Source organism: Euprymna scolopes, chromosome 34 (genome assembly GCF_053919585.1).
Source record: "Euprymna scolopes isolate OS-2025 chromosome 34, ASM5391958v1, whole genome shotgun sequence".
In the NCBI taxonomy this organism is placed as follows: Eukaryota; Metazoa; Mollusca; class Cephalopoda; order Sepiida; family Sepiolidae; genus Euprymna; species Euprymna scolopes.
Window position 1 is genome coordinate 57,612,634 of NC_136515.1, and position 24,190 is coordinate 57,636,823.

General features: G+C 33.9%; 1 protein-coding gene across 5 annotated transcripts in view; it reads left to right on the forward strand.

The window, feature by feature from the left end:
* The window catches only part of LOC145259266 (polyprenol dehydrogenase-like), a 244,249-nt gene that overhangs the window by 102,540 nt on the left and 117,519 nt on the right, over positions 1–24,190 (forward strand). For all 5 annotated transcript variants that reach the window (XM_080117105.1, XM_080117106.1, XM_080117102.1 and 2 more), the window contains one exon: positions 4,223–4,401. In XM_080117105.1, the coding sequence (XP_079973231.1) occupies positions 4,223–4,401 (179 nt within the window). The remainder of the gene's footprint in view (positions 1–4,222; positions 4,402–24,190) is intronic.

A 24,190-nucleotide genomic window follows, 5' to 3' on the forward strand; every position in this document is an offset into this window, starting at 1 on the left:
TCCTTTAGTCCTCACATTCCATGAGTGATCTTTCTAACAAAAACAAAAGAATTATTGTTTTCTTTAGGTCAGAATCTATTCCATCTAACACTAGCAAGTTTTTGACTTTGTAATAGTGCTTTTCTTTTTTTCTTCTTTTTCGCTCCTTACATGAAATGGCTTCATGCCTTGTCTGTAGCGATCTCAAACGTATACATGAGGTCTTTTAATCCAAAGTTTTGAATTCTTTTAAAGTAGAAGAAGCAAAGTGTGATTTCCTCATGAATGAGATAAAGTACCTAGGTCACATAATTGATAAAATGCCAGAAAGTTTTCTATTCTAATAGTTTCTTCCCTCGAACAGCTAGACTTTGGAATTCCCTTCCTGCTGCCTGTTTTCCTGGATGTACTGATATGCAGAAGTTCAAATGTAACATAAACAAATATCTTGTTAATCTTTTCTAGATATGGTCCCAAATAGTAGCTCCTTACATCCAAATGGTGATATGCTTTGTAAGGGGTGAACAGGAGTCAAAAGATTTTTTAAAAAATGAAAGATTGTGAGAGGGTAGAAGCCATAAAGAATATGCCTGCTCCTAATAATGTACAAACGCTCTTTTGTAGGACTGACAAACTTCTACCAGGTCTTCATAAAGAACATGCATGACTTGCGTGCCCCACTAAATGAACTACTAAAGAAGGAAAAAGCCTGAAAGTGGATGCCTGAATGTCAAGCGGCATTTGAAAAAAATCAAGGATACTCTAACATCAGAACTGTTTCTTATGCACTCTGACTTAAAGCTAAAAATAATAGTATCAAGCGACGCAAGCTCATATGGTATGGGAGCTTGTATACCACATATAATGCTCGACAGTACAAAAAAACCCGATTGGCCATGCATCAAGAATGCTACCTCCAGCCGAGAGACAGTACTCACAAATTGGAAAAAAAGCTTTAAGAATCATATTAGCGGTAACAAAATTTCATAGGTACTTACATGGCAGAACTTTCACGTTACAAACCGATCATAAGCCGTTACTGATGCTTTTCAGATCCAAAAAAGGCTTACCGACATATACTGTAAATAGACTACTGAGATGGAGTACTATCCTACTAAATTATCACTTTAAATTGGAGTACCTGTCATTGAAATAAATTAGCCTTGCAAATGACCTATCACGATTGATGCTAAAGAAAATGGAACCTTTTAAGGATTCCATAATTGCTGCACTTCGTACAGATTGAAATAAAAACAATGTTAGGCAACTCAATTAGAGAGCTTCCAGTATCCCTATCTGAAATTAAGAGAAGCAGAAAAGGACGACTTTATTTGCAACATCAAGAGCAAGATTGCTATGAAGGACAACGTTTCTTACTTTGCAAAGAGTGATCATTCCAAAAAGTCTCTAGAAAAGAATTCTACAGGATTTTCACACCGTACACCCCGGAAAAAACTGGATGAAAAGTTTAATGAGAAGCTACGTTTATTGATCTAATATTGACAAAGATGGAATAGACATGATTGACTCTTGCAAAGGTTGCACCCTAGCTGCAAAAGCACCACCTATCACAATTAAACCTTGGCCGAAAACTGACCAGCCATGGTCAAGAATCTATATCGACTTTGCAAGTCCTATCGATGACTACTATTACTTAATCACAGTCGATAGCTACACCAAGTGGCCGGAGGTATTAAGATGCAAAAGACCCACATCATGGACAACAATAAATTTTTTACATGAACTCTTTGCACATTTCAGTGTAATAGACTGTCATGAATGACAATAGAACTCGTTCACATCCGCAAAGTTCAAAAGGTTTTCTGATACATTCCAGATCAAACACATCACCACACCCTAATAACACCCAAGACTGAATGGGCAGGCTTAGAGTACACCAGCAGATGAATACACATGTACAGAATTATACCTGATCCTAATATTCCAACCAGGGTCTCACCCACAGAAACCATGTCCGCATCGAAGGTGAGGTCCATCTGTCTAAAATGGACAACACCACAGGAGAGTTTTTTTTTGTGTGTTTTTTTTTTTTTAAGAGTTAAAAAAATAACACCTCATTCTGGTATATGGGTACGATCAGTAAGGGAATCGAGGACATGGTATATATAGTGCAAGGATCAAGATATACCCATAAACGCTACCAGCACCAATTAAGATGTCACTCTGACAACACCAGCTAAACACCATCATTGAAGGAAGAACTGATCAAGTCCATTTTCAAGACATTCGATCTCGATTCTTCCCAATCAACACCAGAACTACGACAGTCAGTTCAAAAAAGAAAAGTCACTGATCCACTAATGATCGATCCTAAACGCAAGAGATATTAACAATTTTTACCAAGAAAAAAACTTGGGTTGGAGTGTTGGGGTGTCACTCCTGTAGATTCTGACAATGGACTATTCCTTACGTCACTTCCGGTAACCAGTTGCTGCTATCAAGTAATCTGGACTTGAGACTCAGTGGGAGTGAGTCGTAACCTTATTTGTTCTTCGAGTTGAGCAGAGTCCCACTCAACCGATATACATTTCTTTATTTTCTGTTAATATATATAATAAACCACATTTTTCTTCAGAGGAAAACGGTTAGCAAAAGGAATTTTATATAGACTAGATATAATTTTGCTGGTTAGCACAAAAATTGAAAGCTTCAAAATTTGAAAGAAAACTAATATTCGAAATATGTGCAGATGCAAAAAAGATGTAAATCATAATTGGTAAAATTTTAAACCCCCCTCCCCCTCATATAATGATGCTCTATCTTGAATATTTTTATCAAGATCGAATTAATATATTAATATTAAATAGCAGGACCTGTGGAAATTCCACAGTGAACTTTTTCATATGTAATATATTGATGTTGGCATTCTGTGGATGTTCAGCGTAAATGGAGACGCCCTGATATTACTGAACCTTTTTTGTTAAAACTGCAAAAGTATTTATCTAAACTAGTAAGGATGCTCGATTGTAAAGTACGCTTAAATATGATTCTTAATTCTTACAGATTTCGTATATATTATTATAGAGTTAATGTTCTATTGATTTTTATATGTTATAAAGTTGTGATTTCAAAAATAAAAAAATATATCCATATCCATATGACTTGGGTGCATCAGCTTGAATCGAAACCAAAACTTATGAAAAAAAAAAAATATATATATATATGTGTGTGTGTGTGTGTATATATATATATTATATATATATATATATATATATATATATATATATATATATATATATATATATATATATATAAACTTGAGTTCCTTCAGCCATAATTGAAACCAAAACTTATGATGAAACCTTGATAAAATTTTTTATAAAAAAAAAATAGATGACTTAAGTGCTATCAGTTATAATCGAAACGGAAACCAAAATTTATAAAGAATCCTTGGTAAACTTATTTATTACAAGAAATGGAAGTCCATAACAATTAAACAACTTGGGTGTAAGCGTGACACAGAAGATAAATCAATGACACGCATGCTATCGTATTAATATATAGATATTTATATTTCCATTTTAAATTTTTAATTCTGAGATATATATATATATATAATTACCCTGACATACTGGTTCCAATGAGATCAGCTGAATCAGGGGTATATGTAGCAGCTGGGTGGGGTTTTTTTTTTACCTTTGTAGTCAGGTAGTGCTTTGGTGCAAAATGGAAGAGATTACCAATTTTCGGTCGGTACCTAATATGCAACATTTTGTGGAATTTTGTTTTGCAACTTTGCTACTCAGATAGATGAATTTGTCGAGATTTTTTTAGATAATTACACTTAGGGAAGAGATGTGTCCTTGCTGGTTCAGGAATATGTGCTTCACAAAAATGCCCAACGCAATTCTTCATTTCTTTAAGACATCGTAGTAGGGTTTTTGCTTCAGCAAAAAAGAACAGGGTCATTAGTAATATTACTTGCATCAGTAATTTTCTCCACAGGATCCCTTTTGCTTCTTGCCTCCCTAGAAAGCTTTTTAAATACTCAAACAAAACTGAAATTTAAGAAATATTTATTAATTGATCGCCAATATCTATTGTCAAAATTCCACAAAAATCAGCATTTTAATAAAGGGCTTCCACTGATTTTTTTTTTTTTTTTTTTTTGCCTCCTTTTTTACCCTTTTTACTGCCCCCCCCCCTTTTTTTTAACTCTTTTGTTGAGATTGTGTTCTAGAGATATTTGTCAGTATTTTTATGTTTTTTTTTTTTTTTACAGACCCCTTCCCAGGGAGCCGATACTGTGCTGTATGTGGCCCTCTCCCCGGACTTGGAGAAACAGACTGGGGGTTATTATGAAAATTGTCAGAAGGCAACTTCAAGCAAGAAATCGCAGTCCTTCCAGGTGCAACAGGCTATTTGGCATACCACTTGTTCCGTTCTTAACATCGATCCACAGTGAGTAGATTTTTCATTTTGTTTTTTTTTATTATTATTATTATTATTATTATTATTTGTCCATCTTGAAGCTACATAGTACTTTAAACTCCCAAAATTGCTCACAAAAAATAGAACCAAAAAGCTAAGATAAAAATGTAGGTAGCCCCAAAAAGTGCGACAGAATCTTTTAATAAAATTCATAATCGTTTTTGCCAATAAACTTGTCGAGATTTTTTAGATAATTATACTTAGGGAAGAGATATGTCCATGTTTGTTCAGGAATATGTGCTTCACAAAAAGCCAAATGCAATTCCTCATTTCTTTGAGACAGTGTAGAAGAGTTTGCTGAAATAATTGTGAATTGACGATTCCATTGGTTGGCAATATTGCAGTCAAAATCCGAACAGTTCAAAGAGAGAAGTGTGTCAAAGTTGGTGATAATTTTGCTTGTTGTATTCAAATGTGTTTGCAGTAGCGACAAGATAAAGTAATAAAATTGATATTCATAACTGAATCTGGGTGGACAATTCAGGCTTTTTTTTTGTTTCTTTTTCATTAATATGGTTGGATTGCTGAAAGGAGTGTTAATTTTATTAACGATTCCATTCGTTGGCAATATTGCAGTCAAAATCAAAACAGTTTCAAGAGAGAAGTGTGTCAGAGTTAGCGATAATTTTGCTTGTTGTGTTCAAGCGATTCCAATGGTTGGCAATATTTTGGAGTTGATCTGTACTTTAAGCTCCAATGAGAATGGCTGATCCAAAATAGACTTAAAATAATCTATGCGCATTTGAATTATCCAATAACTCTTTTTACATTCAAGCTTTTAAATCTATTAATAATATAAAGAACATTTTTTGTGTTGATCAGTCACTATTTTTTTAAACGAATATCTTAACAACTTTTAGAAAGAGAAAATATTGCATTTAATACTGAATAATAAAGCAGACGCCATGACCAGAAATTGAAACAAAAATCTTGAAATCTTCACTCTGATGTTCTACAAGCTGAGCTATTTGGATTTTCTTATAAATAAATCTTAAAGCATCACCTTAGCAAAATAATTACAGCTTTGATGTGACGTCATAGATTTATGAAATGTTTGAAAACATTAATTCACTCATAAATGATTATAAAAATAAACAAACGCTTAAACATTAAGTGTTGAAAGTTCTTTTAATAGCTGATCCAAAATAAACCTGAAATAATCTATGCGCATTTAAATCATCCAATAACGCAATTTATTTTGCTTTAACTATGTATTGACATTAAAAACTATTTAATTTAAAATATATACTAGAGCTGCTTATTGGGGATTTTGCCCAATTAAGAGTTGATATGTAAATACAACATTCACTGCTGCTGCTGTTAATGACTTAGGATTGTCTGGTCTGCATGAAGGCCTCGTTGTTGGTTGCAGCTATTCACTAACCTGCACCTGGCCTTCGGGTTAAGATCAAAGTGTAGTATCTGTTCTCCAGATGCTGCACTTCAATTTCTTGTTCAGTCAGTCGAGGAGAAATCCTTCACGACTTAGACAATTTTTATTTTTGTTCCTTTTCTTCACGTTAAAAAATGACCCTGGTGTCTAACTCTGTCCCGTGGGGAGGCATTGTAAATAGGAACTATTCACTAACCTGCAACCCCCCCACCCCCCAAAAAAATTGTGGTCCTGGATATGACCTAAAACTATATCCGATGGTGAGGCCCCACCTTGCAGGCCTTGGGAAGTGTGGAGCCACCCTTTAATTGCCATTGCTCCCAGATTCACTCTGACCCGGAGTGGTAGTACCTGTTAGGGTCCCAACTATGGGTTAAATAGAATCCGACTTAAAAAAAAATATATACTCCATTAAAAATCGTTCCTCAAAATAACTAGATTCGGCATTAAATAACCTGAAAAAGGTTGATATGCCGTAAAACAAAAACAACCAACCAACCAAAAAAATTGTAAAATGATTCTGAAGTCTTTAAGATATCGATTAGAAACTCATTTCTGACTAGAATTAAAGTTTAAAGCAAAAGTCAAATATTGTAGTTTGTTTGTGAACTAAAGGGAAAGAAAATGAATTTTTCAATGCGCCCCTATTGTATCAAAGAATCATTTTTTTTTTAAATAATACTTGTTAACAGGTTGTTGTTTTTTGTTTGTGTTTCATTTTTTTTTTTTTTTTTTCAAAGTATGTTTGTTTTATAGTGATTTATTTGTTTTGTTGTTTGCAGTTTGTATGCACCCATATTGAAAACTTTATATTTTAAATTTTTTAAATAGAAAAAAAAATATATATGATACTGGTACAGTACAAAAAGTAAATGTTGTCACGAATGTTATTTATTGTGCTTACCTGATATATCTAGTAATAAATCAATTAAGTAAAATAAATTAGGTTATTTTAAGTAAAACTGTCTTTTTTTTCACTTCCTCTTTCTATTTAGCAAAAGTCTTGCCAGTTTATATCGAAGAAAAGTCCCTTCTGATTAATCTATATATCTATAAAAGTAAGAACGGGTGTGTGTGTGTGAGGACACTTCTCAACCTATATATTCAACAAATTTTTGATCTACACACTTGAAATTTGGTGTATAGGGTATTCAGACATGTGGAAAACTTTTTAATCGGTTTTCATTTGAAAAAGTGGCTCAAAATTGGTACGGGGGGGGGGAGGGGTCATCGGATTTTTATCCGTTTGTCAAATGTTTCATGATTGCGCATGTGCGACTCGTTCACATTATGTTTAGAATCGGACAGTGTCTGATTCGTGCAAATCAAAACAAACGATCCCAAAGATTCACTGTGGATTGATAGCTGGTCCCCTGACTTGAAAGGCAGCTAAAGATGTAACATCTATTTTCTCGGCCAAGATTTGATTTGCTGTTTTGCTCCACTTTTCAAACTTTGAGTAGTCATAGCAAAATAGTAGCACCATATAATGGCCGGGCTTTTAAACCTTTTATTTTTTGTTGCTACAAAGGATGGAGATAGGGGGTCAGGACCACTGGTATCAAAGCCTGGTGGCTGATTCTGATTGGCCACTGTCATGGCTGAAGCGTCACTTCTAAAAGACAGAAAGGTCTATTTTTCGCCTCTTCATGCCTATAAAAAGGTTGAAGGGCCTTTTTTTATCTTGGGTGCCAGCCTGCCAATATTTATTTTTAATTTTTTTATACTTTTATATATGATTTCCTCATGGTCAACGACTTTTAATTTTGAGTTTAAATTTGAAAACACTTTTTTAAATATCGTGTCAAGCTGGCCTCATGATTATCGTACTTGACTTTAGGTTTTGGTCTCAGCTCGAGTGTTTTTTTTTTACTTAAAAGAAGTGAACTGTTTAGAAAAACCATAATACTCGCATGCGCATTTCAGTTTCTTTCCGTTTTTTACTTCATTTTTTTTTTCTTTTCTTTTTTATTGTTAAGGAATTTAATGCAACGGTGGATACATCTTTTAGTAGTTGCGTAAATTCCTGATTAATTTTAAAACTCTACATAAAAATAAACTAATCTTTACTTTATAATGCTTCTTTTTTTTAATGATTTTATTTTTAATAAAATGTTATAATCAAAATATATTTTCATAGTCTTTACTTTAAATTTTTTTTTTTTTTTTTTGCAGAATGATTTTCTATAATAAAAATATATTTTGAAAGTTTGCATAAAAAATAATCTTTACTTTTAAATGCTTTTGTTTAATATCTTGTAACAAAAATACATTATTTAGCCTTTACATTGAAATGTTGTTTTTTTGTTTTTTAAGTTTAGATGAAAAATATTTTTTTAATTACATTTTTTAAATGCAAAGTCTATTCTTTTATGCAAACTTTTAAAATATATTTTTAAAGTAAAGTCAAGTTTTTTTTTTATGTAGAGTTTTAAAATTAATATAAAATTACATAAATATTCATCAAAAGACTTTTCCTCTCTATATAACATTAACTTTTATTTGTACTAAATGTACTTGCAATAACCCTTATCCCTGAGTGGCTTCCGGGCCTTGATATTGAAATGTTGTTTTTTTGTTTTTTAAGTATAGATGAAAAATATTTTTTTTAATTTAAAATAAAAAATCTTTATATTACTAGATATTTTAAAAAAAAAACATTTTTTAAATGCAAAGTCTATTTTTTTTATGCAAACTTTTAAAATATATTTTTAAAGTAAAGTCAAGTTTTTTTTTATGTAGAGTTTTAAAATTAATATAAAATTACATAAATATTTATCAAAAGACTTTTCCTCTCTATATAACATTAACTTTTATTTGTACTAAATGTACTTGCAATAACCCTTATCCCTGAGTGGATTCCGGGCCTTGATATTGAAATTTTGTTTTTTTGTTTTTTAAGTTTAGATGAAAAATATTTTTTTTAATTTAAAATAAAAAATCTTTATATTACTAGATATTTAAAAAAAAAAAAACATTTTTTAAATGCAAAGTCTATTTTTTTATGCAAACTTTTAAAATATATTTTTAAAGTAAAGTCATTTTTTTTTTTATGTAAAGTTTTAAAATTAATATAAAATTACATAAATATTCATCAAAAGACTTTTCCTCTCTATATAACATCGGCAAGACTTTTACTAAACTGAAACTGGTATTAACTTTTATTTGTACTAAATGTACTTGCAATAACCCTTATCCCTGAGTGGCTTCCGGGCCTTGATAAGTGGTGACTACTGTGTAAAGAAAAAAAAAAAAATGTTTTTTATGGGTTCCCATTTATCAAAGAGAATGGTGAAAAATTATTTAAATAACTAACACTGCCGGAAAAGAAAAAAAAGGAAATATTCTCAATTATACGTATTCCTGGTCGAAGATTGCATGAAACCTGTAAGGTATCTAACAAGAAAACACAATAAATAATCGGACAACATTTATCTGTTGCAATTTATCATCATTATCATCATAATCATTATTATCATTATCATTATTATCATAATCATTATCATTATTATCATAATCATAATCATTATTATCATAACCATTATTATTATCATAATCATTATCATAATCATTATCATCAGTGTGTGTGTGTGTGAGTGAGTATAGATGGGAATAAGGCAATAAGCAAAAAAATTCACTAAAACATAAGAAATTAACACAGAATTATACTTTTGATTCAATATTTTATTTTCGTTATGAAACTTTTTCAAGAATAAACATGTTTTGAACAGATTCAGATTTGTATTTCTGAATTTTTGAGATGAGGATCGATAATTTATACTGGATTAATTGAACTACTGTTTTCATCTTAGATGTTATTCTAACAACGTTTCAGTCGACATAATCTCCAACCTTCTTCAGGTGTATCTTGTCAAACTCTGGAATCTGTACGAAATTTCAAATGGAACCCTTTATTTAATCCACAGGGGTAGCATGTTTTCGTTCTTGGCAGCCATGACCGAGTAAAAGTTCTAAGCGATTCACAATTATCGCTTTCATTAAGGATTGAACATTCAACCTCTAGCGGAATGTCACTTAGAACTGAATTTTACGTTGTACTTTATTCGTTATGCCATGGGTCCTTGTACGGAGCATAGTATTCTAAATTCCATACAGATTCTGACAAAAAGATTCCCCAGTCTAACAAGATACATCTGCATACAGTTGAAGGTTAAATTAGCCAAAATGTGAGAAAAATACTAAATATTCTTAGCAAACCAAAGTAAATGTTATCTATGAAGAGATACTTTCATCTAAAATCTGAAATTGATATCATCGCCGGACAGTGTCTGATTTGTGCAAATCAAAACAAACGATCCCAAAGATTCACTGTGGATTGATAGCTGGTCCCCTGACTTGAAAGGCAGCTAAAGATGTAACATCTATTTTCTCGGCCAAGATTTGATTTGCTGTTTTGCTCCACTTTTCAAACTTTGAGTAATCATAGCAAAAATAGTAGCACCATATAATGGCCGGCTTTTAAACCTTTTATTTTTTGTTGCTACAAAGGATGGAGATAGGGGGTCAGGACCTCTGGTATCAAAGCCTGGTGGCTGATTCTGATTGGCCACTGTCATGGCTGAAGCGTCACTTCTAAAAGACAGAAAGGTTTACACTTTTTCGCCTTTTCATGCCTATAAAAAGGTTGAAGGGCCTTTTTTTATCTTGGGTGCCAGCCTGCCAATATTTATTTTTAATTTTTTTATACTTTTATGTATGATTTCCTCATGGTCAACGACTTTTAATTTTTTTATTAAAAGCTGCCTTCTATAAATAAAGGGGGTGTCCCCATCTGCAACCTGGGGGACGTGCTGGATGGCTTGAAGAGACAGCACCAATTTTTTTTTTTTTTTTAATATTTGGTCAGGGTTTACTTTAATGAAGTATCTTCATGTTCTTACTTAATCGATTGACTAGCTAATTAGTTTATTGATTGATTTTTTTTTCATCTTTATTGAAAATGCCTTTTTTTCATATAAAGCTTCTTATATATATTTTTTATATATTTTCAAGTTTTATTCTAACTAGTGATACACTTTACTAATGTTTATTCTCTGACGACGAGAACCTGTTTTTGAAAATTCATGGATTAAGAATTTTTCTATATTATAATTCCTTATTTGAATTTTTGATGAATAAAAAAATATTGTAATTTATTCAATTTTATTTTTATTTCTTTTCATATTTCTTAAATTGCTCTATCTAGTGTATTGAGCTTTTTATTATCTTGATAAGTTATAATTTTGAGATAATATTTACCTTATCTTCGTAATTTTATTTCTATATATGTATTTACATATACTAAGTTATGAAATTATATTTATGACAAGCTACACACAGTCTCTCACGTTTCCTTCCCCTGTGCAGCTTAATTGCCATAAATATATTTTCATAACTTAGTATTATTTTAAGATATTTATTTTTGTAATTTTTATTTACATGGTGCATATATATATATTTATATATATATATATAGTAAGTTATAAAAATGTATGTGGCGATTAAGCTACACTGAATATTCTGCGTTTCATCCACTCTAGGATTCTTCAGGCTTATGCGCATAAGCCTGAAGAGTCCTAGAGTGGATGAAACGCGGAATATTCAGTGTAGCTTAATCGCCATATATATTTTATAACTTACTAACTAGCTCTACCTACGTATTGAGAACTTTTGAAGTAAATACTTAAAGTTTACGCATAAATTTATACTTTCGTATATTAATTTTATGTGAGTAAATTAAGTAGTTATATATATATATATATATATACATATATATATATACTTTTTAAATGTTAACATTTATTAAGCTTTTACATGGAACACTTCTGGTAAATTTTCTTAAAACATATAATGTGTGTGCTTTTTATATATCTTATTCCTGTCTATACATTTGTGAGATATTTATTCCTTTGAAATATCATTTACCTATGTATAAATGTACATGTCATATATAACAATGGTATTTTCATGTTTTTCATATGTTTTCATACCTATTTTTATATACGTGCTCTGTTTTTTAATGTCAACATTCACTGAGTTTTTACATTGAACACTTCTGGTAAATTTTCTTAAAAAAATATATATGCACAAATATATATATGTGTGTGTGTGTGTGTTTCTGTTGCCTATAGTTTGGCTTCTCCTATCCACCCACACATTGACACCAAATAGTTTTCCATGTGCTGACTACTGTCCTACAAGTAGATCATGTCATCTGAAAAATCCGCACTTTTTTCACAAACTCGGTCTTTGCCCGCTTCAGTCTTTTGCTTGTTCTTTTTTTTTTCACAATGAATTCCATAGTTTTTAATAAAACGTTATGTAGTCTACAAATGTGGGTGTTTATCTACAATCACATGTAATCAAAAAAAAAAAGTGCAATTTTTGACTAGTGTCAGTTTTGACTAGTGTCAGTTTTAAAGTTTATGGACAATCTTGAGTTCGCAACGGTTGAGGACCATTTTTGATTTGGGTCAGTTGACAGCAGGTTGTGGTTTGAATTAGATTGAGGTTTTATAACGCTGAGATGAGAAGATTAATTGATTAACCAACAGACGAACATGGCTTCAACATATGGCTAAGATGTTGGGTTAGCAGTAGAGGGTCGTTTTCCTCGATGGTGTCACACATGCACCCAGATCCCAACTGTTTTCTGGATTTTATCTTGCATTGTTTTTTTTTATACTTGCAAACTAGTGCTCACTTCCTCAGCAGGCGCCAATATGAAAGACAACAACACGGACATAATGAGCTGAAAGAGAAAACAATGGGTTCAGTGATTGTTGTTGAAAAGAACACTTGTTTGTTATGACTAAACACTTGTAACGTCTGGTTCACCACTTGATGCCGAATTCTATATCTTCACAAATATTTATGTTTATGTCTAAGGAAAATGTATTCTTTTCAAGAATAAATGACAGTTTGCATAAATACAAGAAATAAAAATAGAATAATGTACGTAAAACATAAGTAAAAATATATTTGAAGTAATAGACATTTTTATAGATCTGAAGACGTCTTTTAGCCTCACTCCTATGAGTTTAATTACATATCTTGTTTCGCTATAAACAACTAGGTTATTATCTTAAATGTATTTCAACTAAAATTTATCAAAGGACACTTTATCCGCATTATCATTCAAATTTTCTTGCTCATATTATTAGGAAGTAGGAGGTAGTACTCCTATCGCCATTCACTTGCAACCAGAAGATATTATTTTCAGTGACGGCCATTATTTTTATTCATTTTTTAATGATAAAAATTTTATTTAAAAAATAAAATGTAAAACAAGATATATATATATATATATATATATATATATATATATATATATATATATTACTTATTTAAAGTATTTTTGTGGGATCCTAGTATATGTAGTGTTAGAGGCGTATTTCATAGGGACCTAAAAGGTAGGAGTATGTGATTAAGGTGTGACTTGTAATGTCTACAATTTATCGATATTTCTTGCTTTTATTTAGGAGTTTATCCTTATCTTTAAATTTAGTGATAAAAAGTTTTTCATTTAAGCAAAGGAAACAGGGGAAGTTAAGTGATTGACAAGTTATAGTGTTTTTTTTGGGGGGGGAGGGTCACGATTTTCCACTTAACAATTGGTGTTAAGTTTCTTTCTATTAGTTCACTGTAATATGCGGCTAATGATGTCTTCTAACTATATTTGATACTTTGGATTCATGGAGGAACTTTTATGGCTCGTGTATCTTTGCTTGAAAGTATTGTGAGTGTGTATATATATATATATATATATATATATATATATATATATATATAGAGAGAGAGAGAGAGAGATAGACAGACAGACAGACAGACAAAGATTTATATATGTTACAGAAGATCAGGACAGTCTCTGTTTATGCTTGTCTCTCTGAAAATGGCCATTTTCCAGGAAAGAAGACATAAATAAAGGCTGAAGAGTTTGGTATAGGAGATCAACTATAGGTCATCTTTGTTTGGATTTAAAACCGACGGTACCGAAGTTATTCTGATCTTATGTAATACATATATAAATAAATATTATACTCATATATATGTGTATGTGTGTAGATCGTCATATAATGACTAGATCACTCTGACTGACGTTAAAAGCATTTAAAAAGAATAAATGTTTAATTTCAACTGTATCTATCGCAGTTGTCCGTAGGCGAATGGTTTGGGTCCTTGCTAATGAAGCCAGACATGAATTGTGTTGCAGGGTTCGAGTCTCTTCACTGGTGTTAATCATGACACACTGATGATTCCCGAAAGGATGAAACACTAGTGACTGTAGGTATTTAATTATTATAATAAATAATTATATATATATATATATATATATATATATATATATTACATAGGCATCATCACTTATCAAGGCCAAGAGGCCACTCGAGGATAGCGGTTAAAGAGTGTACAGTAGACAATTGGACAATACAGTAATAGTTAGTAATGGAAATTCAATAAATTTGTTAACTTATATAGAACGGTTCATCAAAAACTTGTTTACGTTAGACTTGGAGACAACCATATTGTAGTCAGCTGGAAAGCAGGAAAACGGAAGACAATCCCATAGGTGTGTAGTTCTAAGAAGCTTTGTTCCTGGACAAGTATATAGCCAGATTTTCTGATGTCTGTAGGTATTTAATTATTATAGTAAATAATTATATATATATATATATATATATATATATATATATAGTATCAATTTTTATTTATGCAAACATGTTGGCTATATATTTGCATATATTTCAGCTATAGCCTTCTAAATAGTGATTTTCTTCAGGAAAACTTGTTTATATTGAATATTATATAAGCATAGTAAGGATTCACTCTTGCAAACCAAACTAAACTTTTATTCAATAATTTGTTCTTGCTTTTCACACTGTAAAAAACAAAAATCTTTGTACTCGGTTTAATGCAGTTTTCATTTCATTTGGTTTCTAAACATCTTTTATTTTAAACCTCATGCTAGTTCCCCTTCCCCCTCCTATCCTTTTTTCACACGTAGTAAAGCTTGTATTTTTGTAAATTAAATATGTCAAAATGCGTAAAACACAGTTTTTCCACTTTTTGTCATTTCAAAGATAATTTTTAAAACAAACTTTCATCCAAACATTTACAGAATGCCATTTTTATACCTTAATTATATATATATATATAAAATATATTTTAGTCATCGACATACAGACCTGTTTCGTTGTATCACAACTCATCAGTGTCGCTAGACTAACACCTCTCCCAAGCCGAGGATCGAACCTAGAACCGTCGTGATGACAGTCGGCAGTCCTACCCACATGACTACGGAATTGGTGGCCGAAATTAACCTATCCGAACGATTATTTAAATAAACATTCGTCCGCTACTCGTAGAGGGCTCAAACGTTTGTTTGTAAACAAATCGCGAGCTTCGCATTATTTCAGCTAAATTAAGCAGCGAGTAAGATAATTTACAAGAGTGCTCTACCAAAGAGGGGAGCTTTATAAAATATATTTTAGTCATCGACATACAGACCTGTTTCGTTGTATCACAACTCATCAGTGCCGCTAGACTAACACCTCTCCCAAGCCGAGGATCGAACCTAGAACCGTCGTGATGACAGTCGGCAGTCCTACCCACATGACTACGGAATTGGTGGCCGAAATTAACCTATCCGAACGATTATTTAAATAAACATTCGTCCGCTACTCGTAGAGGGCTCAAACGTTTGTTTGTAAACAAATCGCGAGCTTCGCATTATTTCAGCTAAATTAAGCAGCGAGTAAGATAATTTACAAGAGTGCTCTACCAAAGAGGGGAGCTTTATAAAATATATTTTAGTCATCGACATACAGACCTGTTTCGTTGTATCACAACTCATCAGTGCCGCTAGACTAACACCTCTCCCAAGCCGAGGATCGAACCTAGAACCGTCGTGATGACAGTCGGCAGTCCTACCCACATGACTACGGAATCGGTGGCCGAAATTAACCTATCCGAACGATTATTTAAATAAACATTCGTCCGCTACTCGTAGAGGGCTCAAACGTTTGTTTGTAAACAAATCGCGAGCTTCGCATTATTTCAGCTAAATTAAGCAGCGAGTAAGATAATTTACAAGAGTGCTCTACCAAAGAGGGGAGCTTTATAAAATATATTTTAGTCATCGACATACAGACCTGTTTCGTTGTATCACAACTCATCAGTGCCGCTAGACTAACACCTCTCCCAAGCCGAGGATCGAACCTAGAACCGTCGTGATGACAGTCGGCAGTCCTACCCACATGACTACGGAATCGGTGGCCGAAATTAACCTATCCGAACGATTATTTAAATAAACATTCGTCCGCTACTCGTAGAGGGCTCAAACGTTTGTTTGTAAACAAATCGCGAGCTTCGCATTATTTCAGCTAAATTAAGCAGCGAGTAAGATAATTTACAAGAGTGCTCTACCAAAGAGGGGAGCTTTATAAAATATATTTTAGTCATCGACATACAGACCTGTTTCGTTGTATCACAACTCATCAGTGCCGCTAGACTAACACCTCTCCCAAGCCGAGGATCGAACCTAGAACCGTCGTGATGACAGTCGGCAGTCCTACCCACATGACTACGGAATCGGTGGCCGAAATTAACCTATCCGAACGATTATTTAAATAAACATTCGTCCGCTACTCGTAGAGGGCTCAAACGTTTGTTTGTAAACAAATCGCGAGCTTCGCATTATTTCAGCTAAATTAAGCAGCGAGTAAGATAATTTACAAGAGTGCTCTACCAAAGAGGGGAGCTTTATAAAATATATTTTAGTCATCGACATACAGACCTGTTTCGTTGTATCACAACTCATCAGTGCCGCTAGACTAACACCTCTCCCAAGCCGAGGATCGAACCTAGAACCGTCGTGATGACAGTCGGCAGTCCTACCCACATGACTACGGAATCGGTGGCCGAAATTAACCTATCCGAACGATTATTTAAATAAACATTCGTCCGCTACTCGTAGAGGGCTCAAACGTTTGTTTGTAAACAAATCGCGAGCTTCGCATTATTTCAGCTAAATTAAGCAGCGAGTAAGATAATTTACAAGAGTGCTTTACCAAAGAGATAAAAATATATATAGCAATTAAGCTACACAGAATATTTCGCGTTTCATCCACGCTAGGATTCGTCAGGCTTAGTGTGGATGAAACGCGGAATATTTTATGTAGCTTAATTGCCATATATATTTTTATAACTTACTACCTAGCTCTACCTGTGTATGAGCACTGTTAAAGTAAATACTTAGTTTTATACATAAAACTATACTTTCGTATATTAATTTCTGTGATTAAATGAAGTAGTATTGGTGATGGATTCCAATATTTTTCTCGATTCCAATACAATTACCGATTCCGGTTTTTTTTATTTTTAAATTTAAAATATAGAGTTGTTTCTTGTGTGTATATGTGCAGGGGAGGGGTCAGATTGCAGCAAAAAAAAATCATGTAATATGTGCATATACTTTCACAAATGTAAAAATACACTAATGAGTGCGACGTATAGATGTAGTTTTACTAATAGTTTAAGATGAAAAAATATTTATGACTTCATAATTAATACGAGCCATTGACAATTGAGTTTTGAATAAAAACAAATCTGAAAATTCCCGATGAACCGCCTCCTTAAGTAAGACACTTTATCAAATCTCCAACACTAACGTACTGTACACACAATAACCCTTATACTCGAGTGGTTTCCGGGCCTTGATAAGTGGTGACTACTTTGGGAAAAAAAATCAAAAGAATACTTTTCAGCATCAAAAAATTATTTTTCTAGTACGAATTCTAATACCCCAAAAAGTCCTGATTTGTTTTTTTTTTTTCGATTTCCGATTCCAATTAATCCTCCCAACACATATATATATATATATATTGATTGAGAGAGAAAAAGAATAAATTAAAGAGTAAAGTTACATGAGAACTTTATTACATTATCAAGTCAATAAGGGTTACAGAAAAGGAAATGGGGAGAAGCCTCTTTAGACAATGGCATTTCAAAGCTAAATGCATCTCATCAGAAAAGGAAAAAGCCGGCATTAGCTATAATATAAAAGGCAAAATGTGTGTGTGTATGTATGCCAAAAATTTTCCACAGACGCATCAAACTGTGACAAAATTAGTATCGTTTTAAAGCGTGGTCTCTCGGACAACAAATATAAAAACAATTGGCCAAAAACATTAATTCTTTCACGATCAACTGGGCAGTTTTTTTACAAGGAGGGAATCACTTTTTCTGTCAGCATTTTTGCAAGTCATTCAAACCTTACGTCAACGACGTCACATGAGCCATAGGATAAAATGCTGTTTTGTTTTTTAATCCCGAAAATTAGGGCTTGAATTACATTTTTCGAGGAGTTATAAGCTTGGAAAGATGGGTGGAATTATTCAATATTTTCACGAAATTTCTGACACACCTACCGGTGCTTGTTACAGTCAATAGATCGATTTTTAAAAATATGTCGTTTTAACCAAAAAAAAAAAAAAAAATTATATTTCATTGTTATGTTGAAAATAGTAATACGTCCAAAACATTACGAAAATTCATCGAGTAGAAAGTTATTTCTAGTTAAAAGTAATTTTTACGGAAAATTGGGTAAAATCGCATTTTTCTTGACGCTATAAAGTAGGCAGTAACGCAGGGGACATAACTCCGAACGGAATATTTTATATTAATTGGGCAATATTTGTTATCTATAGCGATAGACTTTATTTTACTAAAAACATAATAGCAGTTTTTCTACTCGATGAATTTTCGTAATTTTTTTTTATACGTTGCTATTTTCGACATGACGCCTACGTAATATTGTTTTTGCTTTAAACGATATATTAAAGAAAAATCGATTTGTCGACTACAGCTTAACATGCATCAAATGTCCTTATGTACTTGCCTATACTCACTAGGGAAAAATACGAAAATTCAGCTCGTCAATTCTGAACTGAGACCAAAATTAAAATTGACTCACTCTAGAAGTCCGACTTTATTTGTTACGTATATGTCTGTTTGGTGATCGTCTAGAGATTAAAATGGACAGTTAATTCATTTATCAATGAATACGAGACACTTTGTGGGTTTGTATTACTGTACACATAGATTCGAAAAAGTTGTCAAAAAACAAATATAGAACAAATAAATGTTATCAAAGGCAAGATAAGTTACTTTTCTACCTAACTGGATATAATTCACGTGTTTTTATTCAGTGTAACATGTTTATTCAGCTCGAAAAACATGCAATGTTTACCGATGTATTGGAAAATTCAAAATGGCAGCCGACTGTCTCTCGGAGGGGGTACGTTTGGGAAAAGGTATTATAAATAATAAACTAGACAAAATACTGTTAGAAAACAACCGAATACATGTCAACTTATGTCACGGTAACATATATTGAGCGAATTTCTAACAGTATTTTGTCTAGTTTATTATTTATAATACCTTTTCCCAAACGTACCCTCTCCGAGAGACAGTCGGCTGCCATTTTGAATTTTCCAATACATCGGTAAACATTGCATGTTTTTCGAGCTGAATAAACATGTTACACTGAATAAAAACACGTGAATTATATCCAGTTAGGTAGAAAAGTAACTTATCTTGCCTTTGATAACATTTATTTGTTCTATATTTGTTTTTTGACAACTTTTTCGAATCTATGTGTACAGTAATACAAACCCCACTTTGTTTATAAAAACAGACTTAGTTTATTTTACGATATTTTTTTTTTTTTTTTTTTTTTTTTATTACATTTTCACCCCAAACAAGGCAAATTGCCACTTTGGTGTAGGGGGCTACTATCAGGGGCAACAACTACTGGGGTACTATGTAGGGATTTGGGCAGCAAGGTGTCGGTTCACGTTACACTTGAACTTCTGCACGTCAGTACTGTTGGGGAAGCAGGGACCTGGAATGGAATTCCAGAGTCTTGCGGTTCTGGGGAAGAAACTATTGGAGTAAAAAGATCTTTTACATCTAGGGACCTCTACAGTGTGGGGGTGGGATCTAGTAGCCTGTCGGGTTTGTCGAGGGTGCTCGCGTCGTGGGGGCACAAGTGATTGCAGTTCATCAGAGCATTCACCACTAAAATACTTGTAGAACAGGCAGAGGGATGCAACATTTCGTCGATGGGACAGAGGCTGAAGCTTAGATGCCAGTTCAGGGCCTATCAGATTTGCGACTCTCTTTTGAACCTTGTCAAGGAGCGAGAGACTAGTAGCAGATGCACCAGCCCAGATGTGGCAGCAATACTCCATACATGGGCGAATGGTGGCCTTATAGAGGTACAGGATACTTTCGGGTGTTAGTAGTTTTCTAGCACGGTAGAGAGAGCCTACCTTTCTTGCAGCGGCCCTGGCAATGCCTTCAATGTAATTGTTCCAACTCATGTTTCCTGTGAACGTTAGGCCAAGGAGTTTGAAAGATGGACTCTCAGATAAAGGGTCGTTGGCCATTGCTATTGGTGGTAGAGAGGGTTTCTTGTAATTATTGAATGAAACTAGTTTAGTCTTGGCAGCATTGAACGCGACCAACCACTTTTGTCCCCATTCCACTACAGATTGGAGGTCTTCCTCTAGTGTTTCTGCCATTTCTTTAGAAATGTGTTCATTCGTCTTCCTGTCGTGTCTGCCATAGAGTGTAGTGTCATCAGCATATATACCCATCTCAGAGGCAATGTTGTCGGGGAGGTCATTTATGAATATCAGGAACAATAGAGGTCCAAGGATAGAACCCTGGGGCACTCCCGCATTTATATCATATTGTTTAGATGTGCGACCGTCGAGGACTACCTGGATTTTTCTCTTATCTAAGAAGGATTTAATTATGTTAAGTATTCTACCAGTGATACCGTAAGATCTAATCTTCCTGAGGAGACCCTCATGCCATACCCTGTCAAAAGCCTTAGATATATCTAGAGCTACCGCTCTGCCTTCCCCCGCTTTGTCCAGTGATTGGTATATACGTTCAGAGATCACGGTGAGGATGTCTGCTGTGGAACGGGCTTGTCTAAATTCATATTGTTTGTCAGTCAGTAGTTTAGCATCTGTAAGATGATGGACTAGAGCATGGTTAATTATGGTCTCAAATATTTTGGCAAAAAGTGGGAGGAGGCTAATGGGGCGATAATTTGATGGGTCTGTCCTTTCGCCAGAATTCTTGAATACTGGTACAACAGAAGCAGTTTTCCAACAGCCCGGAAAGCAAGCTTCATTAAGACATTTAATATACACATTTCAACACAATGACGGCGGTGGGGTTAGTGGTAGGGGTGGTCGCGAACTGTGACAATTGTGTCCCTCAGCTGTCCGTCTCTCTGACTGTCTGCTTTGTTTATTATGTACTTCTACAGTTTATCGCCGAAAATAGAGACGTCATTTTTTTGGAGCACCTGTTGTTAAAATTAGGAGAAATCAGTATTTTAAACTATAACCGAAGTAGGAAATAAATTACAAAATTGTTTTATTAAAATTATATTTTCTTACGCAAACTTTTCAATAAACGTCTTTACAATTATATTTTGATAAATTTTTATACAATGTTTTGGTTTTCAAATACAGCTCGCCCAGTTTAAATAATTATGAATATGTCATTTTCATTTTCTGCTTTTATTAATAATGTATTTTTTATTTTCTGTTTTTAATAATAAAAAATATATACAGGGTGACCCAAAAAAACGGGCCCCAACTCTAATTAGGCCCCGTTTCTTAGTGTTTTGTCCGAATGAAATGAAATTTTGGCCATAACTAGTTTATTATATTCAAAACATCACATCAAAACACTAGTGTCTTTGGCCTTTTTTTTTTTTTTTTCCTCGGTTAACTGTGTCGGAATTTATCCTGCTTCCAGATAAATTCGACGCTAAAGTAACTAGGCTGAAAAAAAAAGGGCATGAAACAAAAGGGGGTGGGGGTAAGGAATGAAATATAAATGTCTTGCTTTTAAAACGAAGAAGAAACTTTATTTACAATAAGTTGCAAATTTTTCCCTTTGCGGGCATTAAACTTAAAACGCCAAAATAACGAAGACAAAACACGCTCGCAATATTACAGTAACAAAACAAAAAATGCTGATTCTTCTATATAAAACAATGTTTTAACGGAAGGGTCGTTTGTTAACCCGACTCCCACAGAATATATTAAAAGTAAAAGTACTTCCGAAATAAAGCCTTGAATAAAGGAACGTACTCACAAAAATAATGTTCAAAGTTCTTTTAGAATTTTCCTTTTCTGCGTGAAAACCGTAGACACACAGGTATTACAAGAGCAAGACCTCGTCGCTTGTCCGGATAGGAAATTCCATAATACCTTGTCACGTAAAAGGTATTTTCTTTAAATTTCACTCCTTGTAAAATAATAATAAAATAAATACGTGCAGGACCGCAGCCACGTAGTTAATCTCCAGAAGCCTGTCTCGTCACAGCCGGGTTTACTTCTTTCAAGGAGGGCTCTTCAAAATTCATCTTCAGCGCCGGGCAAAGAACGCGTTCTCTCTCCTCGACAGCAGAATTTCAAAAAAGGGTGAAATACGCGCTGAGCTTGTGACGTCATCACAGAGCTAGCATTTCTTTTTTCTCCAAATTGAAGGGAGTTTCGTACAAAAAAGGGACACGGAACCCAATCCAATAAAACAATATATATATAAATATAAATCATGAACCAGCATAAAAAATATAAGTATATACACAGGGGGGGGGAGTATACAATTGTTGGTGTAAAAACAGAAAAAATTCCAACATTCTCCCCCAACAGGAAATGGCAGTCAACTTACAGTTGGATGACACCTGTAAAATTTACAATACAAAATTTTTTTTTATATATACATATACTACACAATGTATGGTCAGGAGCTCTCCAGGAAACGCATATTAGAACAAAAAGCAGAAAAATTTAAAGGCTTATTCTACAAAAATTCACATGAAAACATTCATGTTTAAGGTTAGAACAGAGAATATTCTGCCAGGTAATCAACCATTAGCATATAAGAGTAAAGGCTTGAGAAGTTCACTTACCATCCACCCTCCTCATCCTTATATTATCTCTGGCGTACACCAAAATATCTCAGCTCCCTCGTAACCACAAGAGCCCAGTGAGATCAACACCGGTGCTACAAGAGGGACGAATCCAATCAACCCTACGCTTGGACGAGTTCTTCAACTCGGTGAAATAAAATAAAACTGCAACCCAAATTTTGCACAAATTATTCAAGGCAATTGCAGTTTTAAACGCTTTCATAGCTATATACATATAGCTAAACAAACAAAGTTGAGTATAGGTGTTAGAAACACCTAGGTAGCTTGAGATGTAATATTTATGGAAGACTCCTATCAAGGAGAGATCCAATCTTGTGTTCAGCACTGAAACAAACATCTCAGCATTAGAAAAATCATTTCTAACTAAGTATAGGATGGTTCTGAGCGCCTCAGAAACACCCCTGGACAAATCAAGCTTGACTCCGATAGCTCTTGCAATACTGCAGTAAGCTACGTCAAGGCAGATCTCCACAAAATATTCAAAAACAAAAACACCTGCATGTGACTCCCAAGCAGGAACCGTCCTACTTAAAGGAGCAACTTCACAGAATGAAGGTTCTGCAAGTGATTTCTGCACAACATATCCTACACTCCCGTAGGAACTCGGAGAAGCTGAACTACACACCATGTAGTCAGCAAATTCAACAGGATCCCTCATGGGATTCTTTATCGAGTTACACTCAACCTGAGTCTGGACGCCCCAGTCCAACTTGAGTTCACGTAACTCTTCAAAAACCGTTCTCCTGGTTTTTACACGTTCACAGGTGGATATAGTGCTTTCTGCCCTATAACCTTCATGGAGAATTTCTCTCCCAGTGCTAACATTAGCACTTAAAGTGCACAAAACTTGCACTTTCACACTGGACAGACTCCTGTCCTTCAACCACTGACCATTGTCAGAACCACATGACCGGAGTAATATCCCACCGTCATGATTAAATTCCTCGGTATTCTGACAAGGTTGTGGAAGATAACCACATATGCGAGTTTTCGAACTCACATGGTTAGAGGGCAAAACAATTCCAACATCCCATGGAAATCCCTCCATAAATTTCATAATATTCATGCCCACACTTAACAAGTCGTGGACACGAGTGGTATCATTCATGATACCTGGGAATCTCACTCCCAATACCTTCTTTAAAATACTACAGGCAAACTGCCCGCCAGAAAAATCGAACTTCAGCGCCTGACTACGCAGATCCTCTGAAGTGGCACTTGCAACACTGCTCTCAGACTGTGATGCAACATCTTCCAAGCCAAACTTGCCAGAACTCAGCGAACAGTTTTCAGAGTCTGGATATTCGGGCTTAGTAGTCGGAAACTCGCTAAGCATCTCC